Below are 15,926 nucleotides of genomic sequence, written 5' to 3'. Positions count from 1 at the left end.
GGGCGCCCGGCTGGCTTCTGACTCACTGGGGTGCTCCCCGAATGGAGGAGGGGTTTGATGGCGCGGTGCTGGGCACCCCGGGCGTGGGTAGGTTGTCCCCACACGCCTGAGCTCAGCCATGGACACTGGCCCACAGAGGGCTTTGAAGGGAGGGATTGAAGCGTGTCTTTCACACAGATGTGCTGACAGGAGGCCAACCCGTGCCTGTATGTGTAAAGAAGAGCTTAGATAAGATCATAAGCTGTGAAGCAACGTATCCCTGTGCGGCAGCAGGAAGCCCAGAGAGGAAGCCATCTTGAGTGGCCGTGGGAGGCCTGTAGGAGAAGCCATCTTGTGGCTGCCACAGCCGGGATGGGCAGGAGTGATGTGCGGCTGCGGTGCCAGTTCATGTGCCTCCTGCTGCTGGGGGGCTGGAATCGTAGAATCCTAGGGGTTGGAAGGGACCTCGAAAGATCACCTAGTCCAACCCCCCCTGCCAGAGCAGGGTCACCTAGAGTACATCACATAGGAACGCATCCAGGTGGGTTTTGAATGTCTCCAGTGAAGAAGACTCCACAACCTCCCTGGGCAGCCTGTTCCAGTGCTCTGTCACTCTCACAGTAAAAAAAGGAAGGGACAGAAAGTAGCCAGGGTTGGGGGAACAGGAGGGGCCGAGTTGTGTACCCTCATCACTAGAGATGCTGTGTGGAAATAAATGCACATCCAGGCTTTAGTGATGTCTGCTTGAATGTAATGGAATGTGGACAGCAGGAAGACACGTAGGAGCCATGGTCCCAGTGGCGTGGTGGGAAGGCCGAGCCCTGCTGGCAGGAGCAGGGCGCTTCAGGCACAGAGGCCCCTGGACCTCAGCAGGTGGCCCAGCCTCTGCAAGGTGGGGAAAGTCGATGGCACTTTTGGTTTGTACGTACAAAGAAATGTCATTGTCTGATGTATTGCTCGCTCCACTTTTTAATTGCAGTCTCCACATTCCTGATGCAAGTCTAGAAGTTATTTTGCTTTTTCTTTTATAATCCTGCGATATCATCGACTGCCTGAGTTGTACAGTGCAGAGTCCAGGAAATCAGGAAAAAATTGACACCATGGAGGAGGTTCCTCACAACAAGCTAATGTGCACATTACGTTATCAGGAAAGGTGTATTTCCAATAACTCTTGCTGACTGTTTAAAAACAAATGGCTACTGTGGTGGGCCATGCAGCAACGAGAAGGCCTCAGCAGCCGCTCCCTGAATCAAGGGAAGTTGGGGTGGCAATGTTATACTTGGGCAGGTTTTCTCATAGCGTTCCAGGAGATTTTAGGCTGGTTGCAGTTTGTTGACTACTAGGATATTTTAAGCTGAACACTGGAGTGAAGAAGGAGGGCTAAAGATAGCAAAGAAGTTTGGAAATAGGGAATAGAAGGTTTGAACGGAGCTGCACATAATGAGTGGCCATTTTGACAGCTGTGCAGAGTTTCTGACCTGCCATGCTCCCAGTGTATCATAGCTAGTTACTGATGCCTGCTGGGAACTTCTCCTTCCTTGCCCCTCCTCCCCCACACTCTCCCATGTATAATTGTTAGGCATCTTTGGATTTTCATTTTTTGCTTAATGCAGAGAAAAAGGTAAAAATCTCAAAGAAATATAATCGCCCTAGTTTAAAGTGAGAATTTGTCTCAGTTTCCTGAGGCCAGGAGTTAAAAGACACCTAAAATAGTATTTTTTTCCAAAATTTATTTTGTAGCGCCAAAAATATTTGTCTGTTTTAATAGTTGATGGGGAGGAGGAGCTGAATGGGCCCGTTCTGTAATTGTGCTGTCTTTGGAATTGCCCTAATTTTCAACTTGATCTGGAAGATTTAGTTTTCTTATTCTAATCCCTTTTGTTCAATTAACAAAGTCCTTAAACAATTCACTATCGAACATGGGAAGCTTAACAGAATTAGCCCCACAGATCCAGGCTAACCTACTGGGATTTTTTATCAGTAGGTGTAAAGTTATATGCTGGCGGTATGAGGTGGAACTAACCTGCTCTTTTGCCTTTTGTCCGTGGCACAAGCCAGTGCTCTGGGTTGCTTTCTTTCACTCAAGTACACTCCTCATTTTAAGGAAAAGATTGACAGAAGGAATTGATTCTGCAGGTTTGACAGTGACTGCTGTGAAGGACTTTGGGGAGTGGAACTTGGAAGCTGGAGCACTGGTGCTTGCAGATGGAGGCCTTTGTTGCATTGATGAATTCAATAGTATCAAAGAACACGACAGAACCAGCATCCATGAGGCGATGGAGCAACAAACTATCAGTGTTGCAAAGGCAGGGTAAGTGGCGTTTTAACATACATGATTACAAAAATTAAGAAGTTTCTATTGTACTTACAAGTTAGAGGGAGCTTTGTCATGCTGATTGAATATATCTGTTCTCTTTGTTGTACTTAATAGTTTTGTTCTCAGCAGTATTCTTAAAACTAGACAAGTCAGCATTTCAAAGGACAGTGCACTGAACCAGAGGTTGCAATCAATCAGTATAAACACCCTCTTCACTGTTGGGTTTTCAATTTAACAACGTAGGCCAGGGCACTTGCCTAAAAAGACTTAATGTGCTTTTTCTTGTTCTTTGCTGTGAGTGTTCAAATAATCATATGGGAAATCAGGAATTTTGTTAATTTTTTATTGGAACTCAGAAAGCAGGGCTTCATTTCTCCAGTATCCAGTAGCCCTACATGCTACTAAAAGAAGGCCAGGACATTTCCAGGCTGCTGAATTTTATATGTTGAGCATGGCATAAATATAAACTCCTGCTTACTTTCAGTTCCTTGCTTTCTCTTTCAAAGTAGTGTGTATTCAAATCTGCTATTTCTCCCCCCAGCCACTTGGACCTTTGAGCTCATATGTCATTTACTCAGTCATATGCAGCTCTTGTCCAGACCCAAGTATTTTCTAGGCTGGAATTGCTGAAATCTCTGCTGCTCAAAAGCCATCACCCTTTCCACATTCCTCCTTGTTGCTTTCACTCAGCTCTCACTCCAGCCACATCTTCTCAGCTTCCCTAACTGATCATGTCCTTCCTTTATTCTGAAGTTTCTTCACTGAAGCTCTTCTCTTCATCCTCTTTGGCAGACAGTGGAAAAGTAATGCTGCTGTCACCTGGGAGATTACTAGCCTTTGCCAGTAATGCAGCTGGGGACAAAGGTTTGGAATCAACACAGTCCTGTCTGCTTAGCTAGGTTCCATTTTGCAGTTGGTTGGGTTTTGCAGACCCCAAAACACAGTTTGCTAACTTGGTCAGGTAGCCTCAGTTGCTCACTTTTAAGGATGACATATAATGAGGAATTTTTTTAGTAGTAATTTAGCACTTTGTTAATTTGAAGTCTTACTTTGGAGCATGGGAGATACGGGGGTTTTTTTCCTGTTGGGCATAAGCTAATGGAAGATATGTGGTCCTTCCTTTCAGTTACAGAACTTTGGATGTGAGACAGCAGTTACTTGGGAGCTGACTAGAAATAGCTCAGTGACAAACCAAAGTTAGAATAGTCCTGCGCTGCCTTAACCAAAAGGATTGCATTTGGACTACTAGAATAAGAATCCCTCCCCACATCTAAAAACACATGCCAGGGTAGCATGAAGGATGAAATAACGAGGTCTTTCAGATCCCTCAGAGAGGAAAATGGCTGGAGAAACAATTAATACAGCTGCCATCATTGTTTGGTTGGGTTTATATTATTAATGTGTTAACACACAGAAATTAAAACGTATGTTTACATTAAATTTTATTTAGCTTTCTTAAAATGTGAATTAAGCTAATCTGTTACCTTCCACTACAATTAAGTGTTTCCGTAATGTTTATTTCTGAAAAGTTATGTAGTTTTCACCATTTAAGGACCTAGCTGTATATAGAGATTACTCGTGGCAATATTGCTTGGTTACTTTTGGTAATCCTAATCACTGTGTCTCTGTCTAGTTGCTATTCTCTGACTGAGAAATGTTGTATATACAATATATATTCATACAATAATTGTGTATATTGTTTAGCTCTCATGGTCTTTCAAGTTAAGAGGTGCTTATTATAACATAAAAATGTAATAATTTTTAACACTTTGGAATAATTTCCCCCACCACATTTAATTCAACTGTAATGTTCACCATCTTTTTCTCTAGCTTGGTGTGCAAGCTTAATACAAGGACAACTATCCTGGCAGCAACAAACCCAAAAGGCCATTATGACCCGAATGAGTCTGTCTCTGTCAACATAGCTCTTGGCAGTCCCTTGCTGAGCAGATTTGACCTGGTCTTGGTATTGTTAGATACAAAGAATGAGGAATGGGACCGCATCATTTCATCCTTTATCTTGCAAAATAAAGGTAAGAGCAGTCTCTTTAAATTACAAGGTTTTGTTTGGTGTTTTTGTTGTTGTTTTGGTTTGCGGTTTTGTTTTGTTTTTTAATTTCTTCACCTTTCAGTTTAGTTTGTTGGTTTGAGTCTTTCATATTAATCGTATTTACATTTTTTATATGGGGTTTCCTGCAGTATGTTTCTCAAGTAGCAATAAGATAGAGATCACTGATTAGTTAACAGGGGTGAGTTGAGAACACACTACTTCTACTGTGTGATCTGTGATCATCTGCAAGAGCCCCAGACTGCTCATTAAGTAGATAGTTTCCATTTTGTGCCTTTACGTGGCTTGATACACAGATCCTACATAACATGCACTTTTATATGCTGTTAATGGGAAACTAATTCAGACAGAACAAATCTGAACTGCACGTGCCAGTGTTCAAGGAATGAACAACAGTATTCCCTACGTGGAGCTCTGGAATTAGGGTAGGCAGTGTGATTTGATTTTATAATCAGCCCCTTCTCCATCCACTTCAGGAACATGGCTTTGATCCCTACTAAGGAAGAAATGGTTAGAGGAAACTTCTTCAGCTAGCTTCCTTCCCTGCCCAAAATGTTTCCCTGCAAAAAATGCTCCAAATATGGCAGGTAGCTTTTGGCTCCTACAGCGTAGGTAAAATGGCCAGAGGAGGTTTGTACATTACTGTAGCATTTTACATTTTAAGGAATAGTAGAACACTTAGTACTGACTGTACCATCTGGCGGGCAGTGAGTTTGACACCAGTTCTCCTGAAATTACAGGAGGCTTTACTGTGGATTTTGATAGGGGAGGGATTGAATGGTGTGTAGAATTCCATGCTGGAATTTGACCAAGTCCTGGAGGACCAGTGTACAGACAACCGTGTATGCCTCAAAAACACAGTAATGTGTCTTCTATAGTCACCTATGTATTTAACAGGAATTCTTAGGAGAAGGCTGTTACAGAATTACTGACTAGGTGTTTTTTTGTGCAGGTTACCCAAGCAAATCAGAAAAGCTCTGGAGCATGGAAAAGATGAAAACCTACTTCTGCCTTATAAGAAGTATACGGCCAAAGTTGTCTGATGAGAGCAACTTGATCCTTGCACGCTACTATCAAATGCAGCGTCAGAGCGACTGCAGAAACGCTGCCCGAACAACCATCCGCTTGTTAGAGAGCTTGATACGCCTGGCAGAGGGTAAAGCTGCGGCAGTTCTTATTTTTAGGCTAACAATTAACCTTTCCAAAGTGAATAGATCAGGAGTATAATTATAGGTAGTAAGGGGAGTAGCAGCTTTTCCATAGAGGTAAGGATAGGTGCGTCTTGTTTTATCTTTCTAATCCAAAGAGAGTTGGGGTTGGAGATTTTGAATGTGGGAAAGGGTGTTACATTGAAAGTATGACACTCAGTTTTAATTTTCCCATCCTTACATCCATAGCAAAACCTGAAATCACTGGAAGAAATCACATTCAAGAGCAAAATGCCAGAAGTTTTGTCTTTATGAAAAGCAGTCTCAGGATTTACATTACTTCCTTTGAGTCCTGGGTTGCCATTCTGCTCAGCCTGAGGAAAGGTGTCAAGTATTTGCTTCTATCCTACAATTAATGCAATGAAAACAATTTTTGTTTCCTTGAGTATCAATAATGAACTCTCTATTTTGCAAATAGGACTTAAGCATACTCAACTTTCAGTTCAAATCATACTTCATTTATACAAACTTAAAAAAAAGAAAGCAGTAGGTCTCTGTCTTAACATGGTTTTGCCTTATAAAATTATATAAGGGAAAAATTATTTAAATGAAAGACATTCTGAACTTTTAGAGATTCACATGTTATTTTCAGGTCCAGTGTTTTTTCCATTCTTATGTATTCACATGATTGGGTCTTTTAGTCGCATTTTGTTCTTTCAAAGTATATTATGGATGGTATTAATTAGCCTGCCTTTTTCTTGCTGAGTGAGAACTGCGTGTGTTTCCATGGCCAATTAGGAGGAGAGCTTCATGTGATAAATCATTTGCATTATATCCACTTACAAAAGGCTATAAGGGAAGAAAAAAGAAAACTGACATGGAGAAGATTGTCTTAAATAATACTAACTTTCTAACACAGACCAGTTAGAGCGAATAAAATATTTTCTGCCTTTTGATGAAAATTAGACAATTTTTTTAGTTTATGGTAGTGACATGTACCTATATAGATGGTGATGTTTCACATCACACTCTTTGTTTTGATATCCAGCACTTTACATTTTTTTAACTCTAACATTTTTAGCATCTGTATTTCATTACTGTAATTGTAAGCTTTCCAATTCCTGTTAAAATTGACAGTAAAATCAAAAGGATTATAATTAATATTTAAGTTAGACCCATATATCAGTATTTGAAGAGCTGAAGAAATTTGAAGAAATACCCTGTCCTTTCTTCTACCAAAAAATGGCTTTTTGACTTTGGTAACGCTGGCTTTCAATGCCTGTTTGTTTTTGATAGCTCATGCCCGGTTGATGTTTAGGGATACGGTGACTTTGGAAGATGCTATAACTGTGGTATCGGTGATGGAATCTTCTATGCAGGTAAGGTTTCTTGCAAATATTGCCATTGCTGCAATGCCACATTGAAGGGATTCAAGTTTCATGTATGCCAACTTCCTCCATCTCTTTGGAGAGGGTCTTATGGAAAGTAGGTCAGTAGAGGCCTTGGTAAGTAATTTTTAGTCCATCTTGTTTATTAAAATCCTTAAATAGATGTCACAGTTTGACTCAGGTCCGACAACAATGCTCTCGATCCCCCCTCCCCCCAACCCAGGTAGGGAAGGAGAGAGAGAAAAAGAGAGAGACTTGGCCGGATTGAAAACTAAACTACACAGCTTTAATTAAAACACTAATGAATCATACAAGAAAATATATACAATTATATACGGATATATATATTCAGGTATGGGCAAAAGCCTCTCGCCTCCCCCCACCCCAGCAACTCCCACAGCACTTCCCTGAACTGGGAAGAGTCCTGAGGAATCCCGGAGCTGCTGCTGGAGAAAGCAGAGAGTTATGGGGGTCACAAGAGATCAAGCCTGAGGATCGACGGTGATGGATGAACGGAGTCCTCCCTGGACACCGGCCATGGACCGAAGAGAAGGGGAGAAGAAAAAGGAAGGAAGTTGTCTCCTGTGATCTCTGACCTTCCTCTGAGCTTACGTAGATATATGGAATGGAATATCTTTGGCCAATTTTGCTGTCCATGTAACTCAGCCTCCTACGGGGGGGTCACAGATCTCCCCATAGTGTCTGAGCCGGCAGAGTGCAGGTGCGGCCTTGAAGCCTCAGTAGTTAGAAAAACATTCCACTGTCTTATCAGCCTAGCAGAACACACTGTTGCTAGCTACAAGAAAGCTTACTGAAGGAAAAAAAAATCAGTAAAAAGAAAAATTGGCTTCATCCTGGCTCAAACCAGGACAATAGATTATACTGAAGTGGCTGGAGTGGTAAAGGCCTGTTACCTTCTTTTGTAGACTTTGTGGTATAAGTGAAGTTTTGGCATACTATTGACTTTTGATAATCTATATTTAAAGACCTTTTGAGCCAAAAATTGTGTCTATATTGCTGTGTTCAATAGCCTTTGGTGGTTTTTTCTTACATTATGTTATCTCATCAACTCATTAACTGGGTATGAGACAACCAATTACTTGTTTTGCAACAAATTTCAAACAGTTGCCAAGACCCATACGTTTTTTGCCTTTAGATTGTTTTAAAATATGTTGGTGATGCTACTAAAACTCAGAATTTTAGAAGACTAATTTTACTCTGAGAAATCTTAGAAGTTCAACACTTCAGTTGCTGTACACTGAAAATTGTGCATTTCAGTTTTCACGTGGTTTTGTGTAATGTTTCTATATAAAAAGACATTGAAAAAATAGTGGAAGGCTAGACTAGTTTACTGTACCATTAGGATGTTGAATGTAAAGAAAAAGCAGCACATTTAGAATTAATAAAAGGAATAGGAGTCTGGTAGAGGCTTTTAAAATTGCAGTGTGGAAAACTAGTATAGACACTGTTTCTTTGGATAGAATATTTTTAAAGCAAATACATCTTCATACTTTGGAGTAGAAAAAAATGACCAAAAGCAGATTATCCAGAGTTTTACACGTGGGGTATTTTAGCACATCTGAAATATTTGGGTTTGGTTCTGTCAGAGATGGTGTATGTACTCCACTGCACAGATGACTGGTCTGATCCAAAATGGCAATTCCAGTGTTTCTGCATAGGTTGATATGAATATATTCCAGTTGAAACAACTTTATATAGCATCCCTTAGCTCAATGGACCTCAAAGACCTTTGCAGGGATAGATACGCTCCTCTTTTAGAGATAAAACTCTTCAGGATAGATGCACAGACTCACACAGGGCAGGTCAGCACTGGTGATCTCTCTTGTTCTTTTCACGAGAGCTGAGAGACTAATTGCAGTTTGTGCCATGGATAAGCTAGTGCACAGTGTTGCAAATGGAATTTGTCTCAAAAATACTACAGGGCCTGACCTCATTAAGTAGCAAAAGATTATTTCACTGTCTGCTGCAATTCATCTTGCACTGTTTTGAAGAGCTCAGCTTTTCAATGACAGCACTGCATCTTAAGTTAGAATAAGAAGCTGTACTCATACAGCCAGTGGAAACAGCAGAAGATATCACCTAAGTGTTTATAAACTGTAATTAAACCTGTAATTAACTAGATGGGAATTTGATGGGACAGTGGTTTCAAGCAATTTGGTTTTGGATATAAGAAATCTGAAATACTATTTTATTTTTTTTAATAAGAGATCGAAAAGTGGAATGTATGTGTATGGTGATAATGAGTGTGTATCTCTCTACCTCATTAGCACAAATAAGTGTAAAATAATTGTTCTAGCTGTGGATCGGCTTATCATATTTATACAGCACTGCCCTCAAGGGCTACAGTTTGCATAACAAGCATCTGTCTAATAAGTCAGTGAGAAATTTGTCTGAATTATGTCTGCAGAAGACTACCTGGGGATAGTTGGTATGCTCATCATATTTGCTCCACTCTTCACTTCTTGTGTCTTCATTTTTGCTAGGAAACTGCAAATTTGAGATCAGCTATTTAAAGCTAAAATTTACCCTCCTCTTGGAAAGTATAAATGAATCACTGAAAAGGTTTATTTTTGAAGGAAGTGATTTATTTTTTTATTGCAAAGGTTTATTTTCAGAAATTGAATCCTTCCCTAGGAAAAAAACCCCACAACTTTATATTATTCTGTTTATGTGTTTCTGGCCTAATTGTTAGTCTGTATGATGAGGTTGTGTCAGTGTCATTCTTGAAAGGACTGGCTGCTACCTTTCAGCTCAGCAAACTCTTGCCTTCAACACTGTCTTTGCAGCTTCTAGAAAAAGTCATGTTCTTTCCAGTATGAAATCAAAGTTCACAGTTCTCAAGTCAGAGAGGAGACTTCTCATGAGCCCTCTTGGGAAAAAGGACTATCACATTTTCATCACCAACCCAGCTCATTGGTGGTTTTTGTTTGTTTTGTCCTCTAAGCCATCCTTATTTTTCTCTTTCCTCCTTTGCCTTCATGAGGTTATTCTAATTCCCCCAGCTTGATCTTTTCTTGTCGCATTTAATCTTTGCTAAGATTGCCTCCCCCCTCCTTTTGGTCATGTTTTTATCCTTGTTTTATTCCATTTCCAGCCCTTCTCTCTTTACTCCCTTTTTACATTTTGTCTTTCCATCCATAAGCACTTTTGCAACCTTGCTTTCTGATGACTTTCCCTGCAATACTTTCTTTTTTCTCTCTCTGTTCTAGATCCTCTGCCCTCGGTTCCATGGCATGAGGATTTGTCTTATGGCTGCCTTCCTCTTCTCAAAATGGGGTCTCAGAGGTGCAGACATCTCAGAGACATAAGCACCAGCACAGAAATAAAACTTCACAAATTATCTTAAATTGTGTCCCCTCCCACATTTTCATACACACACAAGAACATTTAAAAGAAGCTCGTTGTGATGGCCAAGTAAAGCACCTAAAAGATAATTTGTTATGGAACAAATCACTTTGTGCAGTTGCTCTGTTCCAAATAAAAACTACTTCATTTTCACAAGGCATAGCAAAATTGTTCCAGATTAAAATAACTTGCTCTCTGGAATTATTCCTGAATAGTTAGTTACTGTTAAAGAGCTATTCAGAAATAGTTTTGCCGGTCAATTTACCCTGTGTTGACAAGCCTGAATAACCAGATCTTTCTCTTTAAATAATTAGGCAAAGCTAATGAAAATTTTTAGCAGTCAGAACTTCTTCAGTTATTAAGGTTTCTTACATGAGCAGAATTTTTGCAAGGTATTTGGAAAACTCTATTTTTCATTTTTAGTCATGATGTTCTCAAGTCTTAAGTGGACCTTCTATTTTTTGTATAAATAAAAATAAACCTGTATGAGTAGATTGCAGGCTTGATCATATAATTTTTTTATGTGTATGAGCAACTTTGCCTGTCCAAGCAGACATAGTAGGATTGTGTCAATACAGTTACTCAGTAAATCTTTGCTACCTTAAACTTCAAATATTTAAGGGAAATTTGTAGAAAACAGTCTCTGCTGTTTACGTTTTATGCTGAATAATAAATATAGCTTCCTCTTTTTTTTTTTTCTTTTTTTTTAATCTCTGTGTTTACCTAGGGAGGGGCACTTCTCGGAGGCATCAATGCCTTGCACACCTCATTTCCAGAAAATCCAATGGCACAGTATCGAACACAGTGTGAGCTCATACTGGAGCGACTGGAGCTGCAAGATCTCCTGCACAAAGAGCTACAAAGACTTGACAGGTTAGGACATGCAAGGTAACATAATAATCAATTGCAAAAAAGAATTGTTTGACAATAATATCTGGAGAAGATCCAAAAATAGAAACTGACATTGGGAAGGGACTTGGGACTTGTGCTGTAGAGGACATGGATAAGCAGAGAGATTGTTTTAAAGTAGCACTCCTGAGATCATCACAAGATCATTTCTCCTTCTGGGTTAAGGAATATACAAAAAATTTAAGAACGTTTTAATCAGTTCCCAAGTTGTATCTCAATTCTATGAACAGTTAAGTTTCAGCAGAGCTTCTTAAGGTCAAAATGCCAGATTCTGTAGCTGAGAAAATAATTTTACATAAGCTTTTGTTACTTGCTTGGTAAAATACAGCAGATCTGCTTCATATTTTTAAGCCACCTTCTGTGTTTGGCTTGTCAGGATCCATCCATTTCTGCTAATGGAAAATACAAACCTGAGTCAAAGTTCTCTTCTTTTGGGTGATTTTTTCTTTTTTACACACTAGGATTTTCACTGTCTCTTCTCTAATTTTCAGCTCACTGCAATCATCTTTGGAAACTTATTTGCTGTTACTAACAGAAAACTTGTAATGTTTCCAGTCCTCCACTAGGAGTGGAAGGAAATAAAATACAAAAAATTAACATTTGTTTCCTGAAATGAAATTAGGCTATAAAGAAACTTGTAATTTCTTATTGTTAGAAGTTTAATGTTATGAAAATACACTTTTTCCTTTAAGTATTTTTTGGACTTACTCTGTAACACATAGTAAGGACATCTTAAATAACCACAGAGACAATAAAGGCAAATTAACATGGGATATCTCCCAATAAAGAGACAAAATCTGGTTTTAAAATGGAGATGTTCATAAGGGATCATAGAAATGGAGGATGTGATATAAATACAAAGACAGCACCAGGTCTCTGATCTCCTTGGCAAGGTTTTTGTTATCTGCTCCAAAGGCCTTCTAATGAAGACGATTTTCCATTGCCACTGGGTAGTCAATTCCATTATTGCTCCATTGTAATACTCATAAAGGTTTTCCCAATGTCCCACTGAATCCTCTGTGCTGCAAATTGATTTCTTATTCCCCCTCTTCAGTAGCTTAGAGAATACTAAATGAATGTCCTCTTTAAAGCAACCTGTTCTGTATTAGGCTTGCTCTGTGCATTCTCCCTAACCCATATTTCAAAAAGACAAGTATGTATCTTTCAGCCCTTCTTGATGAGTCAGATGATTTCTGCTGCTTTTCATCAAAATTTTAAGAATAAGTAAATATTTATAATAACTATTCTAAAACATACTAGTTAATATAGTGTTTTCTCTGTCATGTAACAGAGGAACTGTTTATAATGCACAGGAATAGCTTCACCTACACTAGTGCAGTCACTTTGGGGATGGAGTGTGGCTGCTCTTTACTCATGTTTAGAATCACTATTTAGCAAAAAGTAGAATACTGTCTCCCTTGGAAATTATATGTTTAGGTACAATAGACAGAGTATCAGTTATACTGAGATTCAGGGGAACCCTCCTTCTAGCATCTCTGTTGCTTTGCAGGGCCCTGAGAATATTACAGCCACAGACAGTGGTAATTAAGTATTACAGGTGACTGAGGTGCTTCACTCTACCATGTGGAATTTTTGACAAGTTGAGTCTATAGTGATTGTGAGAGAAAATGGCTAGCAACCACTATTCGAAGTAGAACCTTAATTTTACATTCTGATAATTCATTTGAGGCTTTGCCTTGCTTAGGGTAATACGTAACCCTTAAGGGACTCTAGCAATGGCTGTAAGCACTTTGGTGTTGGTTTGGTTTTTTTTCTGTTTGATTTCCCAAGGAAATAAGTGGTAGATCATAGAATCATAGAATGCCAGGTTGGAAGGGACCTCAAGGATCATCTGGTCCAACCTTTCTAGGTAATAATACACTTTAAATGAGATGGCCAAGCACCCTGTCATTAAGGATCACTAATGCAATAAAGAAAGAAAAAAATAGAAAATTAAATTACTCTTACTTAATTATTTTTTTATTCCATAGATTACAGAATGAGAATTCATGCCAGCTGCAGTCCAAAGAGACAAATTTCAGTACTATTACAAGAGGCTTGAACAAGGATACATTTGGGCAGTCAAAGCAAATGTTTCCATCAGAACCTTCAAACCAACAAGAGGATAACTCCAGGCCACAGCCTTCTTTGCTTGAAGGCAACTGTGAAGGCGATATACAGCTAAAACCCTCATGCAACTCAGCACATGGTAATGGCAAAAATACAAAACACTTGGTTGGACGTAGTAAGATAGATGATGATGGCAGCCTGGCCTGGTTTGACAGCCTGGAAGAGAGCAAAGCTGACTCTGGAGAAACTGTTCATAAAAGATCTCCAGTGCCCACGATATCTCCAAATAACTTGGCTTCAAAAACCCTGTATGAGACATCCTGTTCTGAAGAAAGAAGTGCTTCAATACCAAGGAAGGGAAATGGAATGAGAGAATCACTAGCAACTGTAAATCTACAAGCTCCTTTGGAACAGGGCAAAGTTTCCAAGATAAGCAGGAAAAGGACTGAAGAACACAACAGTTTTTCTTCAGAAGCAAATATTCAGGACCCAGCATCACCAGGTCTTCGTGTGCAGGGTTCAGTGATCACACAACGGGTTTCTAAAAGCTGTCAGAGACTGCACACGGAGAAATCCCGTGGATTCTTTACCAGTACGCAGGACCCTGAGGCAAACGCCCTTCCTTCAGTATTACCTGCCTCTGGTCTGTCAGATCTTTCAAGTGATGCAGATTCTGTGCTAGGGGAGGAAAAGAGCAGCATATCTGTAGCAGCAAAACCAGCAAAAATTTCCATGAGAAAACGAAGTAAAAGTCATGTAGTGAAGGAAGCAAAGGTAACAAGTTCCCCTGAGCCAGAAATCCTTGACAGTGAAAGTCCTCCAGCAGCTAAACTAGCTAAATTTTCTTTCAGACCAAGGATAAAACTAGATCATTTTTCAGAGAAGAAAAATGAAGAATTTTCACTTTTTCAGAGTGAAACTATTTTTAAGCCTGGAGAGCAGCTCCAGGGAGAACAGCTGCCAGAAGAATGCTGCCCCCCTGAGAAATCCAAGATGACATTGACTCACTTAGGAAAAAGTAGTTTGGAAAAACGATCAATTGCTAATAAAAGAAGAGAAGAGCAGCAGAGTCAGGCCTTAGGCAAAGAGATCAGAGGAAGTGCAACATTACACACTGATGTCAGTTTTGATGCTGTGTCATCTTCACCCACTGAAAAGAAAAAGGAGGGAGAGGAGAAGCTTGGTGGCCCAAGCACAGGGAAGGTGAGCTCCAGCACATTAGCCAGACTGTCAGCATTCTCCTTTGCATCACGTCCTGACTCAAAATTGCAAACCTCACCTACCATTAAAATTGACACTAGCAATGAAAGCCATAGCCCATTGCTGAAGGTGCACGTGAGCCATCCTGGCAGAAGGAAGAGTTTTGCATTGGGAAATGCTGCTAAAGGCAATGTGGCCGCACAGAAATCTCTCTTCTCAATAGCAGAGCTAGATGATGCTACATTAGATTTTGATTGGGATGAAGAGGTTAGAAAAAATCCAGTCACATGACATGTATATAATCCAAATTACTTAACATACAATTTTTCTGATTTGCCATCCTTCTATCAGTTTTATCTGTGGTTTACAAAGCATTAAAAAATAATCATCGTGGACCTCTGCTGATACCTGTAACAAAGTGGAGAGCAGCATGAGTTCTCTGCCACAATCTACCCTGTGACCACAGTCATGATTGGACTAGTTCCTTTGGAATGGTGCAAACACCTCTTGCCACTAAGTTAAAAGGGAATATAATCTTCATGAATTTCGAGGAATCATTATGACTCAATTTTACACTTTACCATAAACTGCAGGTCTTACAGCTGTGCTCTTTAATATAGATGAAACGTTACCCACGTTTCACAGCCGAGTAACAGTTGTTCGTGAATAACTTCAATCATCGTTAACAATAATCCAAACATATAAAAAACTTTTCCCCAACAGTTAGTTCCCATTGCAGCAACACTTGTTTTGAATCTTTGGCCATTGTCTTCATCTTGCTTCTCAAGTGGCATTGATGCTTTGGCAATGTGGACCCACCAGTCATCTGGTTCCAAGTTCCAGAATATTAGTGTTCTAATGAACACCATATTTAACAGTACAGTGCTGTTTCAGTGCCATTTCAGTGCCACCCCATGATGCCATCAGTAGTGGCTGTCCTTCCAGTCCTGGTTGTGTCTACCCAGAGTACCAAGGTGATCAGCTTCTCCAGTAACCTGTAAGGAAGCACAGAACTGGCCTCAGCTTAGAATCTAGGCTTCAGGGTTAGAAATCAGTGATTATCTACCGAGCACTGATACAGTGGGGTTTTTCCATTCCTGTCCAGGCCTTCCCAGGCATACAAGCCTTGGGGTTTTACCAGTGGCATAGGCACAATCCCAGTAGAGGGCAGCTTCACCATTACAGGTTGGCCCACCTGTGTCCTTTATAAGGACTGATTCTTTTTATCATCTGGTGTAGGGTCAGAGCCTGCTACTGGTTCCTCAGGAAAGACTGCTTTAATTTTGGCGTTTCCATAACTTCCAAAGCAATTGTTAACAGAAAGACTGCTTGCGGTTACTGTGTGTCCCAGTCAGTGTGAAATACCAGCATGTTTCTTAATCAGATTGTTGGTTTGTTGAACTATACCCTTAGCCAGAGGATAATATAATGTGTGGAACATCCATTTGATGCCTTCTTCTTGTCCCCAGCCTTGTAGCACT

General features: G+C 40.0%; 1 protein-coding gene across 1 annotated transcript in view; it reads left to right on the top strand.

The window, feature by feature from the left end:
• MCM9 (minichromosome maintenance complex component 9) overlaps positions 1-14,736 on the top strand; it is a 44,838-nt gene extending 30,102 nt beyond the window's left edge. The window contains exons 7-12 of the mRNA XM_009999204.1: positions 2,116-2,290; positions 4,127-4,329; positions 5,317-5,520; positions 6,809-6,891; positions 10,994-11,139; positions 13,167-14,736. Coding sequence (XP_009997506.1) covers positions 2,116-2,290; positions 4,127-4,329; positions 5,317-5,520; positions 6,809-6,891; positions 10,994-11,139; positions 13,167-14,736 — 2,381 coding nt within the window. The remainder of the gene's footprint in view (positions 1-2,115; positions 2,291-4,126; positions 4,330-5,316; positions 5,521-6,808; positions 6,892-10,993; positions 11,140-13,166) is intronic.
• Positions 14,737-15,926: the final 1,190 nt, after the last annotated feature.

This window comes from Chaetura pelagica, unplaced genomic scaffold, assembly GCF_000747805.2.
Source record: "Chaetura pelagica isolate M959 unplaced genomic scaffold, ChaPel_1.0 scaffold90, whole genome shotgun sequence".
In the NCBI taxonomy this organism is placed as follows: domain Eukaryota; kingdom Metazoa; phylum Chordata; class Aves; order Apodiformes; family Apodidae; genus Chaetura; species Chaetura pelagica.
This window is presented reverse-complemented; position numbering and strand designations above follow the sequence as displayed.